This window comes from Coregonus lavaretus (assembly GCF_964263955.1).
Source record: "Coregonus lavaretus genome assembly, chromosome: 9".
Taxonomy (NCBI): Eukaryota; Metazoa; Chordata; class Actinopteri; order Salmoniformes; family Salmonidae; genus Coregonus; species Coregonus lavaretus.
The window spans coordinates 6,134,134-6,158,290 of record NC_139996.1 but is presented as its reverse complement, the minus strand read 5'-3'; the positions used below and the strand labels follow the sequence as shown (position 1 = coordinate 6,158,290).

General features: G+C 42.5%; 2 protein-coding genes across 2 annotated transcripts in view; one reads left to right on the top strand and one right to left on the bottom strand.

The window, feature by feature from the left end:
• Positions 1-2,329: 2,329 nt before the first annotated feature.
• On the top strand, positions 2,330-17,857 carry LOC311135078 (B-cell receptor-associated protein 29-like; the record flags this gene model as incomplete). Its single annotated transcript, XM_084168948.1, has 7 exons — positions 2,330-2,421; positions 8,015-8,115; positions 9,541-9,688; positions 10,149-10,284; positions 10,612-10,708; positions 16,895-16,995; positions 17,599-17,857. 7 exons carry the CDS (start codon positions 2,330-2,332, stop codon positions 17,635-17,637), a joined length of 714 nt encoding a protein of 237 aa, XP_084025074.1. The 3' UTR covers positions 17,638-17,857.
• Positions 17,858-23,141: 5,284 nt separating this feature from the next.
• The window catches only part of LOC311134893 (solute carrier organic anion transporter family member 1C1-like), a gene marked incomplete at both ends in the record, with an annotated part of 39,557 nt that continues 38,541 nt past the window's right edge, over positions 23,142-24,157 (bottom strand). The window contains one exon of the mRNA XM_084168659.1: positions 23,142-23,376. Coding sequence (XP_084024785.1) covers positions 23,142-23,376 — 235 coding nt within the window. The remainder of the gene's footprint in view (positions 23,377-24,157) is intronic.

Here is a 24,157-nt window from a genome sequence, read left to right as displayed (position 1 = left end):
TAGGAGAAAACTGAGGATGGATCAACAACATTGTAGTTACTCCAGAATACTAACATAAATGACAGAGTGAAAAGAAGGAAGCCTGTACAGAATACAAATATTCCAAAACACTTATCCTGATTGCAATAAGGCATTAAAGTAATACTGCATAAACTGTGGCAAACAAATTAACAAATTAAAAACGTTATGTTTGGGGCAAATCCAACACAACATATCACTGAGTACCAGTCTTTATATTTTCAAGCATGGTGGTGGCTGCATCATGTTACTGGTATGCTTGTCATCGGCAAGGACTAGGAGTGTTTTTAGGATTAAAATTAACGGAATAGAGCTAAGCACAGGCAAAATCCTAGAGGGAAACTTGGTTCAGTCTGCTTTCCAACAGACACTGGGAGACAAATTCACATTTCAGCTGGACAATTACCTAAAACACAAGTCCAAATATACACTGGAGTTGTTTACCAAGACGACATTGAATGTTCCTGAGTGGTGCACTTACAGTTTTGACTTAAATCGGCTTGAAAATCTATGGCAAGACTTGAAAATGGCTGTCTAGCATTTTGTATATATTTTTTAAGAATAATTGTAAGCTCTTAGAGGTGTGCAAAGCTCTTAGACAGTCTTAAAGACTCACAGCTGAAATCTCTGCCAAAGGTGATTCTAACATGTATTGACTCAGGGGGTTGAATACTGATCTAATAAATATATATCAGTGTTTTATTTTCTATTCATTTTTTAAAATGTTAGAATTTTTCTTCCACTTTGATGTTACAAAGTATTTTGTGTGGATCGTTGACAAAAAATAGCAATTAAATCCGTTTTAATCCCACTTTGTAACACAACAAAATGTGGAAAATGTCAAGGGGTGTGAATAGTTTCTGAAGGCACTGTACAATATTCATAAACAAATTGATAGGGAAGTTTGGAAAAAGTTCTACATATTCAAGATACTTTCATTGACCCAGTAATTGGTGATCACCAAAGATAGTTGAGGTGTTAGGTACCTCAGTGTTTAGGTTGAGACAAGGCGTCAGCAGCAAGGTTAGGCTAAAGAATGTAATAAAATACATTAGGTAGAACAATAAGCCAAGACGACATTGCAATAGCTTTATGTGCAGTGAAATGGCTCATGTTTCTATAACATGGAATATCAGAGGCCTAGGCGCTAAGTCCACAGTCTAAATGGCATTGCTTTGATAGTATGAAACACATTAAAACATAAAGGAACGGTTCCTTTATTTCTATGTAAGTTCAAGTTCAACCTTATTTATTGTTCCTCTTCAATACAACGACAGGGGGTTTACTCTCAGCTTAGAACACTGCATGGTCACGGCTTTATTTATGGACATAGGGGTCTTGTTCAAGTTGTTCTCCGGTGACGTCAGGGCCCAGGGTGCTGAGCATGAACAGCTGTTGTGCAGGGTGGGGGGGGGGGGGGGGGGGGGGGGGGGGAGGAGTTCAGGGGAGGGGGTGGGGGTATGTGCCTTCCTGTGTCTACTTCTAATCTACCGTATTTGTCGGGTAAGATTCTAACTCTATTTCTGCTTGTTTGGGTGTGTCGACGCGGTTCTCATGTAGTGTATAGAAAGCAAGAGAATGGACTGTTGATTTGACAAATGATCTTTAGGTCAACTGCGGAGAAGTTAGAAAATAACTTTAGATATAAATAGCATTTGGCTGCATTGTATTTGTAAATGCATGTTAAACAGTATGCCACTCATGCCGTAGAGCAGTCGGACTAGTTATAGACTATTTATGGTGCCTCAGCACCAAAGTTTCAGTATACATTATTACGATATCTCCACAGTGCCCACACTGTTATGTAGCTAATTAACATGTCAAGAGTTTCTCTGCTGGTCAGATCAGGGAAAGTCACCCAGTTGATTCACTTTTTAAAGGAACTTGTAAAGGTTTGGATAGTTTGCGTTCGGATCAAATTCCATTCATATTTTCAACATGGACTCGGTGATAGGAAATAGGAAATGGTCAAAAGAGTAAACACTAAACAAAACAAAAGTACACCAGATTCAGGTAACACATGAATAATCATATGTAATCCCCCCTGTAACAACTTGTAATCATCACGCCACTGTTACCTAATATAGATTGATAAGAAGTGAATAGTCAATGTCTTGTTGGCCCATCATCCCTCAAAGCCGTGTTCCGTCAGAACCATATGGCACAAACGCAGATTCAGGAGACTTGTGTTGTTTCGTACAGAAGAACAACAAATGTAGCCCAGTTTTGCCAGCTGGGTATTGTGTTGTGTATTTTATATGTGCATTTACAGTGTTGTTGTTTTCTCCACAGTGGACTCCCCAGTAATAAGATGACTCTCCAGTGGACTGTGGTGGCTTTCTTCCTTTATGTGGAGATAGCTGTCATCCTGATATTTTGTCTGCCTTTTATATCTGCCAAGAGGTACTGTGGGGAATCATATCCTAGCATGTAACCAGGCTGAAGAGTTAACCCTTCTCTTGTGGCATTTTGGCCAACACTGTAACATTTACAGTCACATCCCCCCAAAAAAGTATTGACACCCTTGATAAGATAAGCAAAACCTGCCTGGTAGAGAACCCAAGGGTATCTGGTCCCCTCACACAGTTAGGAAGATGGTTCTGGAGGCAAAAAAAAAATTAAGTCCAAGGGCCACAGTTGGAGAATTACAGAACATGATCGCATCTTGGGGTCACCAAGTCTCGAAATCTACAATTAGACGTAACCTTCATGCCAATAGGCTATTTGGTTGCCATAAAAAAAAGCCTTAATTGAGGGCAACCAACAAATGTAAATGCCTGATGTTTGCTGAACGGCATTGTCACTTAGATTGGTACTGGGTGCTATGGTCAGATGAGACGAAAATAGAGCTCTTTGGCCACACAAACCAGTTTGGGTTTGGCCTCTTAAGAGGGATGGATATGCAGAAAATAACCTCTGTAAAAATACTGTATGGTCGTGGATCTTTGATGTTATGGGGCTGTTTTGCTTCGATTGGCATCATGAACTCTACCAAGTACCAGGAAATTTTTTGACAAAAACCTGGTTGCCTCTGTCAGGATGCTGAAACTTGGGTGCAAGTGGATCTTCCAGCAAGACAATGATCCCAAGCAAACATCAAAATCTACAAAGACATTTTTAAATAACCGCAAAGCAATATTTTGCAATGCCCAACTCAGTCTCCGGACTTGAACCCTATTGAAAACCTGTGGTTTGAATTGAAGATTCAGATTCAGAGTGTTTAATAGTCACATGTACAGGGGTTGCATGTGTGATTGCAGGGTACAGTGAAAATCTTAGGCTCCGAGCTCCAACATGAAGGACTAAGTGAAATAAAATAATTAAAATGGTAATAAAAAAACAATAATAGACATAGCACTAAATACATAATAACAACTGTATCCGTGATGAATAAATAAATGTCCATTTGGGCGGAGGCAAAGTAAAGACTGTTGAGGGGGTGGGGTGAATGACCATAGGGGGAGGAGCATGACTATTGAGGGGGTGGGGTGAATGACCATAGGGGGAGGAGCATGACTATTGAGGGGGTGTGGGGACCAAGTGAAATAAAAACAAAAAAAATTATAATAAAATAAAATAATAATATACATATTAACAACTGCAACAGTGATGAATGTTGTCGGGGTGGGGGCAGAGTAAAAGTCAGTTGGGGGGGTTGGGTGTAAAATGTCCGTAGGGGGAACAACATGTAAGGTAAGTGACCATTGAGGGGGGTGGGGGATGTCCCTAGGGGGAGGTAAGGTAAGTGACCGTTTGCGGGATGAGCAGGTAGCTGCACGTATCCTCCTCTGAAGAGCCTTGCGGTCCGCGGCGGTGGAGTTGCCGTACCAGGCTGTGATGCAGCCCGACAGTATACTCTCCTGTAGAACCCTGTGAGGGCCCTCAGGGACAGGCCGAATTCCTTCAGCATCTTGAGGTTGACGAGTCGCTGTCGTGCCTTCTTCACTGCAGAGTCCGTGATGTTAGACCAGTTTAGCTTCTCTGAGATGTGTACACCGTCTCCACGGCGGCCCTGTTGATGACGATGGGGGGCGTCTCCAGCTTGGTTCCTCCTGAAGTCCACAATCAGCTCCTTTGTTTTGCTAACGTTGAGAGAGAAGTTGTTTACCTGGCATCACACCGTCAGAGTGCCTACCTCCTCCCTGTAGGCCGTCTCGTCGTTGTTGGTAATCAGGCCTACTAGTGTCGTGTCGTCAGTGAACTTGATGATGGAGTTGGAACTGTGTGAAGCCACGCAGTCATGGGTACACAGGGAATACAGGAGGGGACTGAGGATGCACCCTTGTGGGGCCCCCGTGTTGAGGATCAGTGTCGAGGAGGTTATGTTGCCTAGCTTCACCACCTGGGAGGCCCGTCAGGAAGTCCAGGACCCAGTTGCATAGGGAGGAGTTCAGACCCAGGGCCGTGAGCGTTGTAATGAACTTAAAGGGCACTATGGTATTGAAGGCCGAGCTGTAGTCGATGAACAGCATCCTCACATATGCATTGTAGAATAATAGTGAAGGCATCAAATGAAATAACACATGGAATCATGTAGTAACCAAAAACGTGTTAAATAAATTAAAATATATTTTAGATTTTAGATTCTTCGAAGTAGCCACCCTTTGCCTTGATGACAGCTTTGCACACTCTTGGCATTCTCTCTACCAGCTTCATGAGGAATGCTTTTCCAAAAGTCTTGAAGGAGTTCCCACATATGCTGAGCACTTGTTAGCCAATTTTCCTTCACTCTGCGGTCCTACTCATAACAAACCATCTCAAATGGGTTGAAGTTTGGGTGATTGTGGAGGCCAGGCCATCTGATGAAGCACTCCATCACTCTCCTTCTTGTTCAAATAGCCCTTACACAGCCCTGTGCTTCACGGTTGGGATGGTGTTCCTCGGCTTGCAAGCAACACCATTTTTCCTCCAAACATAACGATGGTCATTATGGCCAAACAGTTCTATTTTTGTTTCATTAGACCAGAGGACATTTCTCCAAAAAATACGATCTTTGTCCCCATGTGCAGTTGCAAACCGTAGTCTGGCTTTTTTTATGGCGGTTTTGGAGCAGTGGCGATATATTTATGGCGGTTTTGGAGCCTTTCAGGTTATGTCGATATAGGACTCGTTTTACTGTGGATATAGATACTTTTGTACCTGTTTCCTCCAGCATCTTCACAAGGTCCTTTGCTGTTGTTCTGGGATTGATTTACACTTTTTGCACCAAAGTACGTTCATCTCTAGGAGACAGAACGCGTCTCTTTCCTGAGCGGTATGACAGCTGCGTGGTCCCATGGTGTTTATACTTGCGTACTATTGTTTGTACCGATGAACGTGGTACCTTCAGGCATTTTGAAATTGCTCCCAAGGATGAACCAGACTTGTGGAGGTCTACAATCTTTTTTCTGAGGTCTTGGCTGTTTCTTTTGATTTTTCCATGATGTCAAGCAAAGAGGCACTGAGTTTGATGGTAGGCCTTGAAATACATCCACAGGTGCACCTTTGGATGTCAATTAGCCTATCAGAAGCTTCTAAAGCCATGACATCATTTTCTGGAATTTTACAAGCTGTTTAAAGGCACAGTCAACTTAGTGTATGTAAACTTCTGACCCAATGGAATTGTGATACAGTAAATTATAAGTGAAATAATCTGTCTGTAAACAATTGTTGGAAAAATGACTTGTGTCATGCACAAAGTAGATGTCCTAACCGACTTGCCAAAACTATAATTTGTTAACAAGAAATTTGTGGAGTGGTTGAAAAACAAGTTTTAATGACTTCAACCTAAGTGTATGTAAACTTCCAACTTCAACTGTATATATATATATATATATATATATATATATATATATATATATGTATATACAGTGGCTTGCGAAAATATTCACCCCCCTTGGCATTTTGCCTATTTTGTTGCCTTACAACCTTGAATTAAAAGGGATTTTTGGGGGATTTGTATCATTTGATTTACACAACATGCTTACCACTTTGAAGATGCAAAATATGTTTTATTGTGAAACAAACAAAAAATAAGACAAAAATAACTAACTTGAGTGTGCGTAACTATTCACCCCCCCAAAGTCAGCATTCACCCCCCCCTTTTGCAGCAATTACAGCTGCAAGTCTCTTGGGGTATGTCTCTATAAGTTTGGCACATCTAGCCAATGGGATTTTTGCCCATTCTTCAAGGCAAAACTGCTCCAGCTCCTTCAAGTTAGATGGGTTCCGCAGGTGTACAGCAATTTTTAAGTCATACCACAGATTATCAATTGGATTGAGGTCTGGGCTTTGACTAGGCCATTCCGACATTTAAATGTTTCCCATTAAACCACTCGAGTGTTGCTTTAGCAGTATGCTTAGGGTCATTGTCCTGCTGGAAGGTAAACCTCCGTCCCAGTCTCAAATCTCTGGAAGACTGAAACAGGTTTCCCCCAATAATTTCCCTGTATTTAGTGCCATCCATCATTCCTTCAATTCTGACCAGTTTCCCAGTCCCTGCCAATGAAAACATCCCCACAGCATGATGCTGTCACCACCATCCTTCATTGTGGGGATGGTGTTCTCGGGGTGATGAGAGGTGTTGGGTTTGTGCCAAAAAGCTCAATTTTAGTCTCATCTGACCAGAGTACCTTCTTCCATATGTTTGGGGAGTCTCCCACATGGCTTTTGGCAAACACCAAACGTGTTTGCTTATTTTTTTCTTTAAGTAAGGCTTTTTTCTGGCCACTCTTCCGTAAAGCCCATCTCTGTGGAGTGTATGGCTTAAAGTGGTCCTATGGACAGATACTCCAATCTCTGCTGTGGAGCTTTACAGCTCCTTCAGGGTTATCTTTGGTCTCTTTGTTGCCTCTCTGATTAATGCCCTCCTTGCCTGGTCCATGACTTTTGGTGGGCGGCCCTCTCTTGGCAGGCTTGTTGTGGTGCCATATTCTTTCCATTTTTTAATAATGCATTTAATGGTGCTCCGTGGGATGTTCAAAGTTTCTGATCTTTTTTTGTAACCCAACCCTGATCTGTACTTCGCCACAACTTTGTCCCTGACCTGTTTGGAGAGCTCCTTGGTCTTCATGCTGCTGCTTGCTTGGTGTTGCCCCTTGCTTAGTGGTGTTGCAGACTCTGGGGCCTTTCAGAACAGGTGTATATATACTGAGATCATGTGACAGATCATGTGACACTTAGATTGCACACAGGTGGACTTTATTTAACTAATTATGTGACTTCTGAAGGTAATTGGTTGCACCAGATCTTATTTAGGGGCTTCATAGCAAAGGGGTTGAATACATATGCACGCACCACTTTTCCGTTAATGATTTGTTTTATTTGTTTTATTTTGTGTATGTCCATTACATTAAATCCAAATTAAAATCAATTTAAATTACAGGTTGTAATGCAACAACATAGGAAAAACACCAAGGGGGATTAATGCTTTTGCAAGGCACTGTATATACAATTCAAATACAGAGCTATATTGTATGCAAAAAAATGTTGTAATTATATTATGTTATACTAATACAATTGCTCAGAGAAATATATGTTGTTCAACAAGTAATGCTTTTATTTTCAAAACGTTAGGGGTCAAATTTATTGATACCCCTAAATATTCTTATAAATAAAGTAGTCAAAGGATTAGTATTTGGTCTCATATTCCTAGCATTCAATGACTACTTCAAGCTTGTGACTTTACAAACTTGTTGGATGCATTTGCAGTTCGTTTTGGTTGTGTTTCAGATTATTTTGTGCCCAATAGAAATGAATGGTAAATAATGTATTGTGTCATTTTGGAGTCACTTTTATTGTGAATAGAACATGTTTCTTAACCGTTCTATATTAATGTGGACGCTACCATGACTATGGATAATCCTGAATGAATCAGGGAATAACGATGAGTGAAAAAGTTACCGAGAGGGGGGGGGGGGGGGGGGTATGATATTCTCACTCAGATATCTACAGAGAACCAAGTGACTTTGACTTCTAATTCCTTTGTTTTCTGTAACTGCTCATTCTCTTTTTGCAGATGGCGATCACTGTTCAACCTGAGTATGTGGAACTGGTTGGCTCCGTATTGGAATAGGGGTTTCTTTACCATGATCCTCATACTCATCGTTCTCTTCTGTGGTGAGTCATCATACTTGCAGTGGATTGGTTGGTGAGTCATCATACTTGCAGTGGATTGGTTGGGTCCCAGGTATGGCATCGTTCTCTTCTGTGGTGAGTCATCATACTTGCAGTGGATTGGTTGGGTCCCAGGCATGGCATTGTTCTCTTCTGTGGTGAGTCATCATACTTGCAGTGGATTGGTTGGGTCCCAGGTATGGCATCGTTCTCTTCTGTGGTGAGTCATCATACTTGCAGTGGATTGGTTGGGTCCCAGGTATGGCATCGTTCTCTTCTGTGGTGAGTCATCATACTTGCAGTGGATTGGTTGGGTCCCAGGTATGGCATCGTTCTCTTCTCTGGTGAGTCATCATACTTGCAGTGGATTGGTTGGGTCCCAGGTATGGCATCGTTCTCTTCTGTGGTGAGTCATCATACTTGCAGTGGATTGGTTGGGTCCCAGGTATGGCATTGTTCTCTTCTGTGGTGAGTCATCATACTTGCAGTGGATTGGTTGGGTCCCAGGTATGGCATTGTTCTCTTCTGTGGTGAGTCATCATACTTGCAGTGGATTGGTTGGGTCCTAGGTATGGCATTGTTCTCTTCTGTGGTGAGTCATCATACTTGCAGTGGATTGTTTGGGTCCCAGGTATGGCATTTATTTTGGGTGAGCAGCACTGAATCTATTGTAGACAGTCAGAAAGTAATGACAGCTTTTATAGGATCGTGGGTTATTCTCCTTGTTCTATAGTTTCTATCTCATAGTCTAGTGACATATTATACACATTATAAGACATTACAAAGGCTTATAGATGCTCATATCAACAAGTTATGAAGCATTATACCTGGCTTTACGCGGTGTTACCATGAGTCCTGTAGTCCAGGTTTCCCCAACTGGCAGCCCGCTGGTGATTTTATTTAGGCCCAAACGTTTTTTTTTTTTTTTGTGGACATAAAAAGACCAGCAATTTTGGAAACGTGTTCCAAAGTATTCCCATACATAATAGAGAGATATACAGTACGTGCTCTATACAAATGTAAGCAAGGTTTTACATTTTTATGTTTTAGTCAAATATTATATCCGTTTGGGCTTCATGCGGTCAATTTGCAGTCTACAAATTGTTTGGAATTATTTTCCGGCCCCCTGACCATCGGCCCGCAGCTGAATCTAGGTGGTGATCCCTGCTGTAGGCTCTTGAGTTGCTAGATGTCACTGTTACACCTGTTTCCACCCTAAGATGCTCTGAGAGAGGTGAGGCAGTACTCCAGCGCAGAGCCCATGGAAAAGGGCAAGCTTATTAACTCTAGCCTGTTGTTATACGAGTAGTCAGTCCTCTATGCTCCATACACTGTCCCCATGGGAGAACCATTTTGGAACCCTTTTTTCTAAGAGTGTAGCTACTGCATCGACAGTAGTTCAACTGTTCCCTGTATCTCCCTCCTAAGATGCTCTGAGGGAGGTGAGGAAGTACTCCAGTGCGGAGCACATGGGAGACGCCAAGCTGAACCCCAACCTGTTTGACCATCTCCACATGAAGCTGTTCAGAGCCCAGAGGAACCTCTACATCTCTGGCTTCTCCCTGTTCCTCTGGCTGTGAGTCCACCTCTATTCTATCCCAGAGGAACCTCTAGATGACATGCAACAACTTCTTGGGGTTAGGGTTGTGGTTGAGGCTAGTTAGGGTTGAACTGAGACGTGAACATTAAGTTAGGATTATGGTTAGGATTATGGTTAGGATTATGGTTAGGGTTGTGGTTAGGATTATGGTTAGTTTTGTGGTTAGGGTTGTGGTTAGGGTTGGGGTTAGGGTTTGGTTAGGGTTGTGGGTAGGATTATGGTTAGGGTTGCAACATTTCCCAAAAGTCACAGGTTTTCCAGAAATTCCTGGATTTCCTGCTTAATCCATCCTGATTCCAGGAATCTTCCAACCGGGATTTCTGGAAAACCAGGGACTTTTTGGAATGTTACCAGAATTGTTTAACCCTAGTTATGGTTGAGGCTAGGGTTAGTTCGGGTTAGTGTGTCACTCATTTATCACTTCTTGTCCCTGTAGTGTGATGCGGCGTGTGGTGACTCTGATAAACCAGGTGGCCATCGCTACGGTAACAGGGACCAGCCTGCAAATACAGGCGGAGAGCGCCAATCAGGCAGCCAAGAAGTACCAGGAGGAGAACCTGCTTCTGAAACAGGTGAACACCAGAGTCAGAAAGAGGGCCTGGGACGGGCATTATCTGACTTCATATGTAGAGAGTCAATATTCATCTCTTGTGGAAGACTCAAAACACACAGTTACAAATGTTTAACAAACTGTAGCTAGCCTGGGAGTTGTGAATGGCATTTTTTTGTCAGATGATGTAATTGACGTGTTTCATGTTCGTGTGCACTTTATTGCACCATTATGCCAGCATGTGATGAACGAAATTGTTTTCCTAACGGACAAATAAACCATTCGTTCATTCATAAAACATTTTACCTCACAATAAAATAACTAATATAAGAAAGTGCTGTCTGCTCAGGCTTTGCTGGATGAGGAGACAGCCAAAACTGCAAGCAAACAGCTACTGAGGAAGGAGGCAGAGAAGTTGATGGAGGAACTGAAGACTGCAGAGGATGGTGGGTAATGAGGAAGTGAATCAGGAATTAAACTGTTTAGCGTTTATTTAGCATTTTTTTAATGAACTGAATTTAAATGGAATTGACCTCCAAACCTGTCTTCGATTCAAGTTTTATTTGTCACATGCTTCATAAACTAACAGTGACATGCTTACTTACACCCCCCCCCCCCCCCCCCCAACAATGCAGAGAGAAAAAGATAGAAAAATAATAACATGAGGAATAAATACACAATGACGATAACTTGGCTACAGTATATACACGGGCTACCAGTACCAAGACGGTGTGCAGGGGTACGAGGTAATTGAGGTAGATATGTACATATAGATACGGCTGTTGCGTTGACCATATTACTGCCACACCGGCGGTCACGAGTCATGAAGGCAGTCAAATGCCACGTGATCGTTTAGTCATGGTAATTAGGCTTCTCCAAGCTCTGATGCTGCTGATGGTCATTAGTAGCCTACCAAGTTTCAATGAGCGGGACTCTAACACGGACGCTTATAAGAAATCCTGCTATGCCCTCCAACGAACCATCAAACAGGCAAAGAGTCAATACAGGACTAAGATTGAATCGTACTACACCGGCTCTGATGCTCGTCGGATGTGGCAGGGCTTGAAAACTATTACAGACTACAAAGGGAAGCACAGCTGCGAGCTGCCCAGTGACACAAGACTTCCAGACGCGCTAAACCACTTCTATGCTCGCTTCAAGGCAAGCAACACTGAAGCATGCATGAGAGCACCAGCTGTTCTGGATGACTATGTGATCACGCTCTCCGTAGCCGATGTGAGTAAGACTTTTAAGCAGGTCAACATTCACAAGGCCGCAGGGCCAGACGAATTACCAGGACGTGTACTCCGAGCATGTGCTGACCAACTGGCAAGTGTCTTCACTGACATTTTGAACATGTCCCTGACTGAGTCTGTAATACCAACATGTTTCAAGCAGACCACCATAGTCCCCGTGCCCAAGGACTCTAAGATAACCTGCCTAAATGACTACCGACCCGTAGCACTGACGTCTGTAGCCATGAAGTGCTTTGAAAGGCTGGTCATGGCTCACATCAACACCATTATCCCAGAAACACTAGACCCACTCAAATTTGCATACCGCCCCAACAGATCCACAGATGATGCAATCTCTATTGCACTCCACACTGCCCTTTCCCACCTGGACAAGAGGAACACCTACGTGAGAATGCTATTCATTGACTACAGCTCAGCATTCAACACCATAGTGCCCTCAAAGCTCATCACTAAGCTAAGGATCCTGGGACTAAACACCTCCCTCTGCAACTGGATCCTGGACTTCCTGACGGGCCGCCCCCAGGTGGTAAGGGTAGGTAACAACACATCTGCCACACTGATCCTCAACACGGTGGCTCCTCAGGGGTGCGTGCTCAGTCCCCTCCTGTACTCCCTGTTCACCCATGACTGCATGGCCAGGCACGATTCCAACACCATCATTAAGTTTGCCGACGACACAACAGTGGTAGGCCTGATCACCGACAACGATGAGACAGCCTATAGGGAGGAGGTCAGAGACCTGGCCGTTTGGTGCCAGGATAACAACCTCTCCCTCAACGTGACCAAGACAAAGGAGATGATTGTGGACTACAGGAAAAAAAAAAGAGGACTGAGCACACCCCCATTCTCATCGACGAGGCTGTAGTGGAACAGGTTGAGAGCTGCAAGTTCCTTGGTGTCCACATCACCAACGAACTATCATGGTCCAAACACACCAAGACAGTTGTGAAGAGGGCACGACAAAGCCTATTACCCCTCAGGAGACTGAAAAGATTTGGCATGGGTCCTCAGATCCTCAAATAATTCTACAGCTACACCATCGAGAGCATCCTGACTGGTTGCATCACCACCTGGTATGGCAACTGCTTGGCCTCCGACCGCAAGGCACTACAGAGGGTAGTGCGTACGGCCAAGTACATCACTGGGGCCAAGCTTCCTGCCATCCATCCTCTATACCAGGCGGTGTCAGAGGAAGGCCCTCAAAATTGTCAAAGACTCCAGCCACCCTAGTCATAGACTGTTCTCTCTGCTACCGCACGGCAAGCGGTACCGGAATGCCAAGTCTTGGTCCAAAAGACTTCTCAACAGCTTCTACCCCCAAGCCATAAGACTCCTGAACAGCTAATCATGGCTACCCGGACTATTTGTACTGCCCCCCCACCCCATCTTTTTACGCTACTGCTACTGTGTTAATTATTTATGCATAGTCACTTTAACTCTACCCACATGTACATATTACTTCAACTACCTCAACTAGCCGGTGCCCCCGCACATTGACTCTGTACCGGTACCCCCCTGTATATATAGCCTCCCTACTGTTATTTTATTTTACTTCTGCTCTTTTTTTCTCAACACTTTTTTGTTGTTTTATTATTTATTAAAAATAAATGCACTGTTGGTTAAGGGCTGTAAGTAAGCATTTCACTGTAATGTCTGCACCTGTTGTATTCGGCGCATGTGGCCAATAAAATTTGATTTGATTTGATTTGAACTTGCTAACTGCCTGATACTCAGCACTCTATTGTCCCTCTAATCACTCTGACATCAATGCAAATGTAGAGCGAAAATCTAATCAAACACTTCATGAGAGCCCATGAGCTCATGTTGAGCAACATTTCTATAGGCTATGCAATTGCGCGAGAAAACAGAGTGATGGCCTCTATTAAAAAGAGGAGGATCCCATCAGCTTTCTATAGGCTAGGCCTACTATATTTATTTCTCAACTTTCCTAATATTAAGCACATTGCTTATCTTTACAACAGGAGTATAGCCTACCTGGCTGGTATGAAAATGAACCACGGGAAATGCATCCTCCATTCGCTATTTAAGTGCATAGATGACATGTTTTATTTCCCTTGCACCTGTTTCAAGACTGGTGCATGATAATGGTCCATTCTAAATCAAAACTAATTTCACACATACAGTGTGGAGAACAAGTATTTGATATACTGCCGATTTTGCAGGTTTTCCTACTTACAAAGCATGTAGAGGTCTGTAATTGTTATCATAGGTACACTTCAACTGTGAGAGACGGAATCTAAAACCAGAAAAAAAATACAGAAAATCACATTGTATGACTTTTAAGTAATTAATTTGCATTTTATTGCATGACATAAGTATTTGATACATCAGAAAAGCAGAACTTAATATTTGGTACAGAAACCTTTGTTTGCAATTACAGAGATCATACGTTTCCTGTAGGTCTTGACCAGGTTTGCACACACTGCAGCAGGGATTTTGGCCCACTCCTCCATACAGACCTTCTCCAGATCCTTCAGGTTTCGGGGCTGTCGCTGGGCAATACAGACATTCAGCTCCCTCCAAAGATGTTCTATTGGGTTCAGGTCTGGAGACTGGCTAGGCCACCCCAGGACCTTGAGATGCTTCTTACGGAGCCACTCCTTAGTTGCCCTGGCTGTGTGTTTCGGGTCATTGTCATGCTGGAAGACCCAGCCACGACCCATCTTCAATGCTCTTACTGAGGGAAGGAGGTTGTTGGCCAATATCTTGCGATACATGGCCCCATCCATCCTCCCCTCAATACGGTGCAGTCGTCCTGTCCCCTTTGCAGAAAAGCATCCCCAAAGAATGATGTTTCCACCTCCATGCTTCACAGTTTGGATGGAGTTCTTGAGGTTGTACTCATCCTTCTTCTTCCTCCAAACACGGCGAGTGGAGTTTAGATCAAAAAGCTCTATTTTTGTCTCATAAGACCACATGACCTTCTCCCATTCCTCCTCTGGATCATCCAGATGGTCATTGGCAAACTTCAGACGGGCCTGGACATGCGCTGGCTTGAGCAGGGGGACCTTGCGTGCGCTGCAGGATTTTAATCCATGACGGCGTAGTGTGTTACTAATAGTTTTCTTTGAGACTGTGGTCCCAGCTCTCTTCAGGTCATTGACCAGGTCCTGCCGTGTAGTTCTGGACTGATCCCTCACCTTCCTCATGATCATTGATGCCCCACGAGGTGAGATCTTGCATGGAGCCCCAGACCGAGGGTGATTGACCGTCATCTTGAACTTCTTCCATTTTCTAATAATTGCGCCAACAGTTGTTGCCTTCTCACCAAGCTGCTTGCCTATTGTCCTGTAGCCAATCCCAGCCTTGTGCAGGTCTACAATTTTATCCCTGATGTCCTTACACAGCTCTCTGGTCTTGGCCATTGTGGAGAGGTTGGAGTCTGTTTGATTGAGTGTGTGGACAGGTGTCTTTTATACAGGTAAAGAGTTCAAACAGGTGCAGTTAATACAGGTAATGAGTGGAGAACAGGAGGGCTTCTTAAAGAAAAACTAACAGGTCTGTGAGAGCCGGAATGCTTACTGGTTGGTAGGTGATCAAATACTTATGTCATGCAATAAAATGCAAATTAATTACTTAAAAATCATACAATGTGATTTTCTGGATTTTTGTTTTAGATTCCGTCTCTCACAGTTGAAGTGTACCTACGATAAAAATTACAGACCTCTACATGCTTTGTAAGTAGGAAAACCTGCAAAATCGGCAGTGTATCAAATACTTGTTCTCCCCACTGTATATTATCTAGTATATGTAAAGACAAGATTAAATCAAGAATAGTCTGATGGGTGACAATATTAGCCTATCACTTCTGAATGATATATTATCACTTGTGAATGATGCCCAGCGTAAGGCAAGAAACAATGCCTTTTTTTTGCGACTTTTTCGAATCATAGTCACACACCTCAAGTAGCCTAGCCCATAGGCCTATATGTTTTGATAAGGTTTGTATCACAACTAAAGTGACCAAATAACTTCTTAAAATTAAGCACATTAGTCCGCTTTACAAGGGGTGTAGAGGCTAACTGGCACACATTAGCAGCGCGTGAGTTTCAAGTTTGGGGAAGATAATTTTCACCATAAAAATGCACCTTTACAATAAAAGCATTACATGCATAATCACATTTGCGGTCACTATGGGGGATAGTAGATTGACATAGGCTAGTGCCTTTGCTTTTTGTTAGGCCTACTCATCTTGTTGCTGACGAAAGGTAAATGTGGACAGTTCTTCCAATATCTTCAATTTGCACCTCGGAATTGGATAAGGACACGCACAGTTGCATCCCCAAAGTGTCTGTCTTCACTTGTAGCCTGTGAGAAAGACCTGATCACTTGATGGAGAGCCATGTGAGTGAGAGGTGCTTCGGAGCACCAGCACTCAGGGAGAAGGGCAGAACGGCCACTGGCCGCAAAAGGCATGAATTTTTTTAGGGTGCATTACGGCCACACAAAGGGGATGCCGCCGGGAAATTCGAGGCATTATCAAGTGCTTGTCAAATTATGAATGAGAGACTGATGAATTGCATACAGCCTGCGCAAAAAAACAAAGCAGAGTTCATGCCTTTCAAGCGACTTTTTTAAAATCATCATTAGAGTCGCATCATGCAGCCTTACAATGTATTAAAAATCTAAACATAGCCCAACGTTTGTAGAATGACCAAATGTACATTAATAACTCTAAATTAAGTATATAGGAGTACCTATTTCTTTGTTAACCGCTCAACACAGAATAGCCGCATTTGCGCACTCCCTCAAATCGTTTGGAGAACATTTTTACTTTTTTATTTTATTCAGCTTTGTTCAATTGTATTCTTCATACTATAAAATAATATAAAATAATGCCACAGAAATCTAACCAAATCTTGTCTGCTAAATGAACTAGTGTAGCCCACAGCCATATGGCATAGCGAGATCAGGACCTAACATAAGGACAACTCAGAGTATGCTATTCTGTTCTTCTGAAATAGACTACATTTTCTTCATATCATGTTTCTATAGACCTGTCTAAAATAAATAATGGATTTATTGTGAAGGTGTAGGCTATATTACATGGATTTATTATACTTTTTTTTTTAATGTAGATGTTCCAAAGGTCTGCGTCAGTGGCTTGTAGGCTATGTGTGGAAGCCAGGAGATGCTAAATGTGTTTATGTCAATTAAAGGTAAATTACCATGAGATCCACAGTTATTTGCTTCACAATCACCGGCTGACAGAACTTTGGGACCGCCGGAGCTCTAGTCTCGCACATCAGAATAATAGCTTAACTTTTGCATGTAGGCTGCTGTCTCCAATTTCAAAGACAGTTGTCATATAAATCTATATGTCAGTATATGTGAGTGAAGTGTGTGTTTGTGCAGCTGTGCGTAAATCTAACGCTGAGGTGGAGGCCATGAAGAGGCAGGCTAACGGTCTGACAAAGGAGTATGACAGACTGCTGACAAAGCACAACGAACTACAGGTAATACACACACACACACACACACACACACACACACACACACACACACACACACACACACACACACACACACACACACACACACACACACACACACACACACGCACAAACGCACAAACACACACACACACACACACACACAAACACACACACACACACACACACACAAACACACACACACACACAAACACACAAACACACAAACACACACACACACACGCACAAACACACACACACACAAACACACACACACACACACACACACACACACACACGCACAAACGCACAAACGCACACACACGCACGCACACACACGCACAGACACGCACACACACAAACACATACACGCACAAACAAACACGCACAAACACACGCACGCACACACGCACATACACACACACAAGCACACACGCACACACATGCACACACACGCGCACACACACACATTACACATGAATCATGGTACATATTTGTGATTTGTTCTCAATTCATTTGACCCTAATCTACCCCCATAAATGAATCGCAATTAACTTTTCACCAACATTGATAAGGACTGATTTCCCCTCTTCACTATCTATTGTGTCTATTACTATTTGAAAGCAGAATCTACAGGGTGGAACCGAAGACAAGAAGGAACAATAAGCACTGGTTCAAATCTTTGCTCCAGATTAATAGTGTCAAAGACAGAAGGACAGCTGTGTGACTTCACATGGATACCTGCTATTCAGCTGAGCAACTCTTCATTCATCTCTGTCTTATGTGTACTGTACTGTGCATGGGAAAGGTACAGTTATTCAATACTTGTTATTCAATGTATCCACATGTATTTGTATTGTATCTAAGATATGGGGCTAAAATTGTGTCATGGTTAAAGAAGGAACAGCGGATTTTGTGTCTTTAACATATGGTCTTAAATAGTATAGTACATTAGTACTACATAGTATAATACTAGTATAGTATACACTCAAAGTACATTATGCAAATATGCAGAGCTTTCAGCTCATGAAATGCCGAGTCCTGTTTTACATGTGTACCCAGTGGGCAAAACTGGTTGAAATGATGTCACAGTTTACAACCAGAACTGGTTATGTGGAGGGTATACCCTCAGAACAACTGTGAATTTGTTTTCGCTGAGTAACGTGAAGTGACATGATCCTCTTATGTTCAATGAATAAAATACAAACATTTGAACTAATCCGGTGTTTGAGGCATTATGTACAGTATAAGGAAAGCATGAACTGAAGAGGTAATGTAGGTGAGATGTGGGAAGACAGGACAGGTAATGTAGGTGATATGTGGGAAGACAGGACAGGTAATGTAGGTGATATGTGGGAAGACAGGACAGGTAATGTAGGTGATATGTGGGAAGAACAGGGCAGGTAATGTAGGTGATATGTGGGAAGAACAGGGCAGGTAATGTAGGTGATATGTGGGAAGACAGGGCAGAAAAAGGAGGGGGGGGGGGGGGATTGTTAATTTGGAGGTGACAATTTGAATACAAATCCCTAAAAATGACTACTTCAAGAAATATATTGGAATACAGATTTCTGGAAGGAACAACTTTTCAAAAATGATTGGATTGGATGCCTTTAACTAATGGGAGGGTTGTATCTGGAACAGAAACTATTGGATTAGCTGCTTTCAACTAAAGGCAGCGCTGTATCAGGGACTGCATGATGCAGATAGAAATAGAAGACAGGACAGGTAATGTAGGTGATATGTGGGAAGACAGGACAGGTAATGTAGGTGAGATGTGGGAAGACAGGACAGGTAATGTAGGTCAGATGAGGGAAGACAGGACAGGTAATGTAGGTGAGATGTGGGAAGACAGGACAGGTAATGTAGGTGAGATGTGGGAAGACAGGACAGGTAATGTAGGTGAGATGAGGGAAGACAGGACAGGTAATGTAGGTGAGATGTGGGAAGACAGGACAGGTAATGTAGGTGAGATGTGGGAAGACAGGACAGGTAATGTAGGTGAGATGAGGGAAGACAGGACAGGTAATGTAGGTGAGATGTGGGAAGACAGGACAGGTAATGTAGGTGAGATGAGGGAAGACAGGACAGGTAATGTAGGTGATATGTGGGAAGACAGGACAGGTAATGTAGGTGAGATGTGGGAAGACAGGAGAGGGAATGTAGGTGAGATGTGGGAAGACAGGACAGGTAATGTAGGTGAGATGAGGGAAGACAGGACAGGTAATGTAGGTGATATGTGGGAAGACAGGACAGGTAATGTAGGTGAGATGTGGGAAGACAGGAGAGGGAATGTAGGTGAGATGTGGGAAGACAGGACAGGTAATGTAGGTGAGATGAGGGAAGACAGGACAGGTAATGTAGGTGAGATGTGGGAAGACAGGACAGGTAATGTAGGTCAGATGTGGGAAGACAGGACAGGTAATGTAGGTGAGATGTGGGAAGACAGGAGAGGGAATGTAGGTGAGATGTGGGAAGACAGGACAGGTAATGTAGGTGAGATGTGGGAAGACAGGACAGGTAATGTAGGTCAGATGTGGGAAGACAGGAGAGGTAATGTAGGTGAGATGTGGGAAGACAGGAGAGGGAATGTAGGTGAGATGTGGGAAGACAGGAGAGGGAATGTAGGTGAGATGTGGGAAGACAGGACAGGGAATGTAGGTCAGATGAGGGAAGACAGGACAGGTAATGTAGGTGAGATGTGGGAAGACAGGACAGGTAATGTAGGTGAGATGTGGGAAGACAGGAGAGGGAATGTAGGTGAGATGTGGGAAGACAGGACAGGGAATGTAGGTCAGATGAGGGAAGACAGGACAGGTAATGTAGGTGAGATGTGGGAAGACAGGACAGGTAATGTAGGTGAGATGTGGGAAGACAGGAGAGGGAATGTAGGTGAGATGTGGGAAGACAGGACAGGGAATGTAGGTCAGATGAGGGAAGACAGGACAGGTAATGTAGGTGAGATGTGGGAAGACAGGACAGGTAATGTAGGTGAGATGTGGGAAGACAGGAGAGGGAATGTAGGTGAGATGTGGGAAGACAGGAGAGGGAATGTAGGTGAGATGTGGGAAGACAGGAGAGGGAATGTAGGTGAGATGAGGGAAGACAGGACAGGTAATGTAGGTGAGATGAGGGAAGACAGGACAGGGAATGTAGGTCAGATGAGGGAAGACAGGACAGTCGATACAGTACGTTTTGAAAAATAACTGTATTTCCATTGTTAAAATGACTAGGCACACTGGGGACTCAATACATTAGAATAGGCCTGGGTACTAAATAGTTGTATCTTTTAGTTTATTTGAAATGCCAACTTTTCAAATACTCAAGGTAGTCAAATATAGGAAATTATTTAGTTAAAAAAAAACTAAAGGCAATTATTTATTTTGATATTCAAACACAGGTCTCAGAAAACAATTAATACTATCCCTTTGAATATATGAAAGTTATTTGAAAACAAAAAAATGGCTGACAGATATTTGATGAAGAACCAAAAACTACAACAGTTAGCTGAATTAGCGTAGAACACTTTTTCATTTTCAAAATAATTTAAATAGGGGGGTCAGTATGAAAAATGTATGCACTCACTAACTGTAAGTCGCTCTGGATAAGAGCGTCTGCTAAATGACTAAAATGTAAAATGTAAATAAGGTACTGTAATGCAGTAACACTTGACATCAGGTTCTTATACATATGTAGTAACTTTGTGATTACAACAACAGCAACATTGTTGATACATTGGATAGGAACAGTTATGATTGCTTTTCTGTTAAGTAGTTACAAAACCTCTCAGCTCATTGCTATGCAATTTAAATGTGATTACCAAAGTATTATGCATCACACTAATAAAATGTTGCTCTAAAAGTAATGACATTGTTATTACACAGGCTCAATAACAGTTTAATATTACCAAGAATGCTAACAGCAACTGTTCAATTATGGCTATTAAGTGTAAAGGGACTAAACATCCCAAAACTGCCTTCTTGAATCAACCACAGCAAAGTAGGTGGAAAAATAATATTCATTTGTATTCTGAGTAAACTATCCCTTTAAAGATGGTATAGTGTGTGTTTGAAAACAAGAACATTGAGACGGACAAAGAGGTTCAAAGTTGATTATCTACACCTGGGGTCTGTTCTACCCCCCCAAAATAGTTACTTTCCACAAAGCATATTTAGAACTACGCTTATCCCAGGTCTGCAATCAGGTAGATTAATACAGTGAGGTATTGGTGTGCTGTCTTGACAATCTGGGGCAGGCTAGGATCAAGTTATAGGCTCAAAATGTCACTTTTGTGCGTGAGGTCATTGCATTTTATTTGGTCATTGTCCACCTGAAGTGATCAGTTTATGGAACCTACAGTATGTATGGAAGTGGAAGTGGAACTGTTCCCTCATAAATTTTATCATTCAAGAAATAGAAAATACTAGATAATACTGACACATTAATCTCTTCAGATTTCAAACCAAAGCCAAGAAATGAAACACATGACCAACCTACAGACCCCATTTAAAATACAGACATAAAGCAATAATTTCTACATAAACCATTAACAAACAAAACATTACATTCCTTTCTACAAAAACAAAACTGGTTCCATTTATGTAAAACACAAATGTGATTTTTTTAACATTCAAGAAATGTATTTTTGTTCTATACAGTCTGTAGTGAGTCTAAACACTGCTTGCAGTCTTCTTTTGCTGCCTTAAAATAAAAAATAAAAATGGATTAAATCAGATTTCTCTATCTACACAACCTACTTCAAATGTTTAAGTGAAAGAAAATTATAGAACATTTTCCAAATTACTAAGAAATATAAAATGAGGATGGAAGCATCTTCGGCAGCCATTACAACTGTGAATAATTTTTAATAAGATTGTACCAACCACAGTAAATATCTACACTGAACAAAAATATAAATGCAACATGTAAAGTGTTTGTCCCATGTTTCATGAGCTGAAATAAAAGATCCCAGAAATGTTCCATATGCACAAAAAGCTTATTTATTTCACATTTTGTGCACAAATGTGTTTATATCCCTGTTAGTATCCTCTGCCATCACCTAATGTTTCAGCTAATGCACAGCCCCATGTTGCAAGGATCTGTACACAATTCCTGGAAGCTGAAAATGTCCCAGTTCTTCCATGGCCTGCATACTCAGACATGTCGCCCATTGAGCATGTTTGGGATGCTCTGGTTCCAGGCAATATCCAGCAAGTTTGCACAGCCATTGAAGTGGAGTGGGAATGATTAACTCTATGCGAAGGAGATGTGTCGCGCTGCATGAGGCAAATGGTGGTCACACTAGGTACTGACTGTTTTTCTGATCCACGCCCCTACCTTTTTTTCTAAGGTATCTGTGACCAACAGATGCGTATCTGTATTCCCAGTCATGTGAAATCCATAGATTAGGGCCTAATTAATTTATTTCAGTTTTCTTATATGAACTGTAACTCAGTAAAATCTTTGAAATTGTTTCATGTTGCGTATATATTTTTTGTTCAGTATATATTTGTTTTAATTTGGAAAATGTTCTAGAACTTTCTTTCACTTTGATAATGTAGAGTAGGTTGTGTAAAAAAAAGTAGGTTGTAGGTTGTGTAGATGTGAAGGGAAAAAATAATTGAATCCCTTTTTAGATAACAAATTTAAGACAGCAAAATGTGAATACTGTGCAAGGTGTGTGTATACTTTCATTATGCACTGTATAAACAAAAACAACTATATTTTTTCACATTGTCTACAGGAGTACAGTACAAATAGACTTTATGCTCTTCTCTCCTAGCTAAATCGCTTGTCTTCAGGGTGGAAAAATACTTAAAAAGGAGATGTCAGGGCATGCATTGGGTCAGTGGACCAGTACACACCGGTATGCAGTACCAGCGCCACAAACGTGAGTACCGGGTACTGACACCTCTCACAAACTATTTTCTGAATATTCACTCTAAATTAATTAACACTAGTACTGTTAAAATGATTACCGTTGTAGTGAATGGTCGACAGTGCAAACATGGGCCTCTCAGACTGTTGGCAAACTTGCTAAACACAGTCTACTCCAATAGGGTTAACCCACTTGGGGGGGATCACAACTAGCTTATGTAGGCAAAGGTTGCTACACTGGCACCTGTTTCATTCCATCTTGGAGTCGAGCAATGCTGAGCTATTGACGACCATCAAAGGCGTGTCTCCCTGTCAGGGTTACAGTCCAGCGCCCTTACAAACTGGTCACAGTGTGTAGAGTTGGTGATCTCCTCTTTCCTGAGAGACTCGGCCTCCATCTCTACATTCCCATTGGTCAGTGCCATTTTCTCTTCCTGCTTGACGTGCCTCCTGAGTAGAGCGAAGCCCAGTATACACAGGAAGAAAGAGACAGTCCTCAGGCCCAGAGTCAGACCCAGGTATACTATCCTAGAACAGAACAGAGGAGAGATTAGGGTTAGGGATAGGGTCAGAGTTAGGGTTAGGGTCAGAGTTAAGATTAGGGTTAGGGTTAGGGATAGGGTCAGAGTTAGGATTAGGGTTAGGGTTAGGGATAGGGTCAGAGTTAGGATTAGGGTTAGGGTTAGGAATAGGGTCAGAGTTAGGATTAGGGTTAGGGTTAGGGATAGGGTCAGAGTTAGGATTAAGGTTAGGGATAGGGTCAGAGTTAGGATTAGGGTTAGGGATAGGGTCAGAGTTAGGATTAGGGTTAGGGATAGGGTCAGAGTTAGGATTAGGGTTAGGGTTAGGGATAGGGTCAGAGTTAGTGGTCCTCTGTAGCTCAATTAGTAGAGCATGGCGCTTGTAACGCCAGGGTAGTGGGTTTGATCCCCGGGACCACCCATACGTAAAAATGTATGCTTTGGATAAAAGCGTCTGCTAAATGGCATATTATTATTATATTATAGTTAGGATTAGGGTTAGGGTTAGGGATAGGGTCAGAGTTAGGATTAAGGTTAGGGAAAGCCAGTATACACAGGAAGCAAGAGACAGCAGGTAGCCTAGCGGTTAAGAGCGTCGGGCCATTAACCGAAAAGTTGCTGGTTTGAATCCCTGAGTGTTCAAAGTGGAAAGATCTGCCGTTCCGCCCTTGAGCAAGGCAGTTAACCTCCAACAACAACTGCTCCCTGGGCGCCGATGACGTTGATTAGGCAGCCCCCCCCCCCACCTCTCGGAATCAGAGGGGTTGGGTTAATTGCGGAAAAAACAT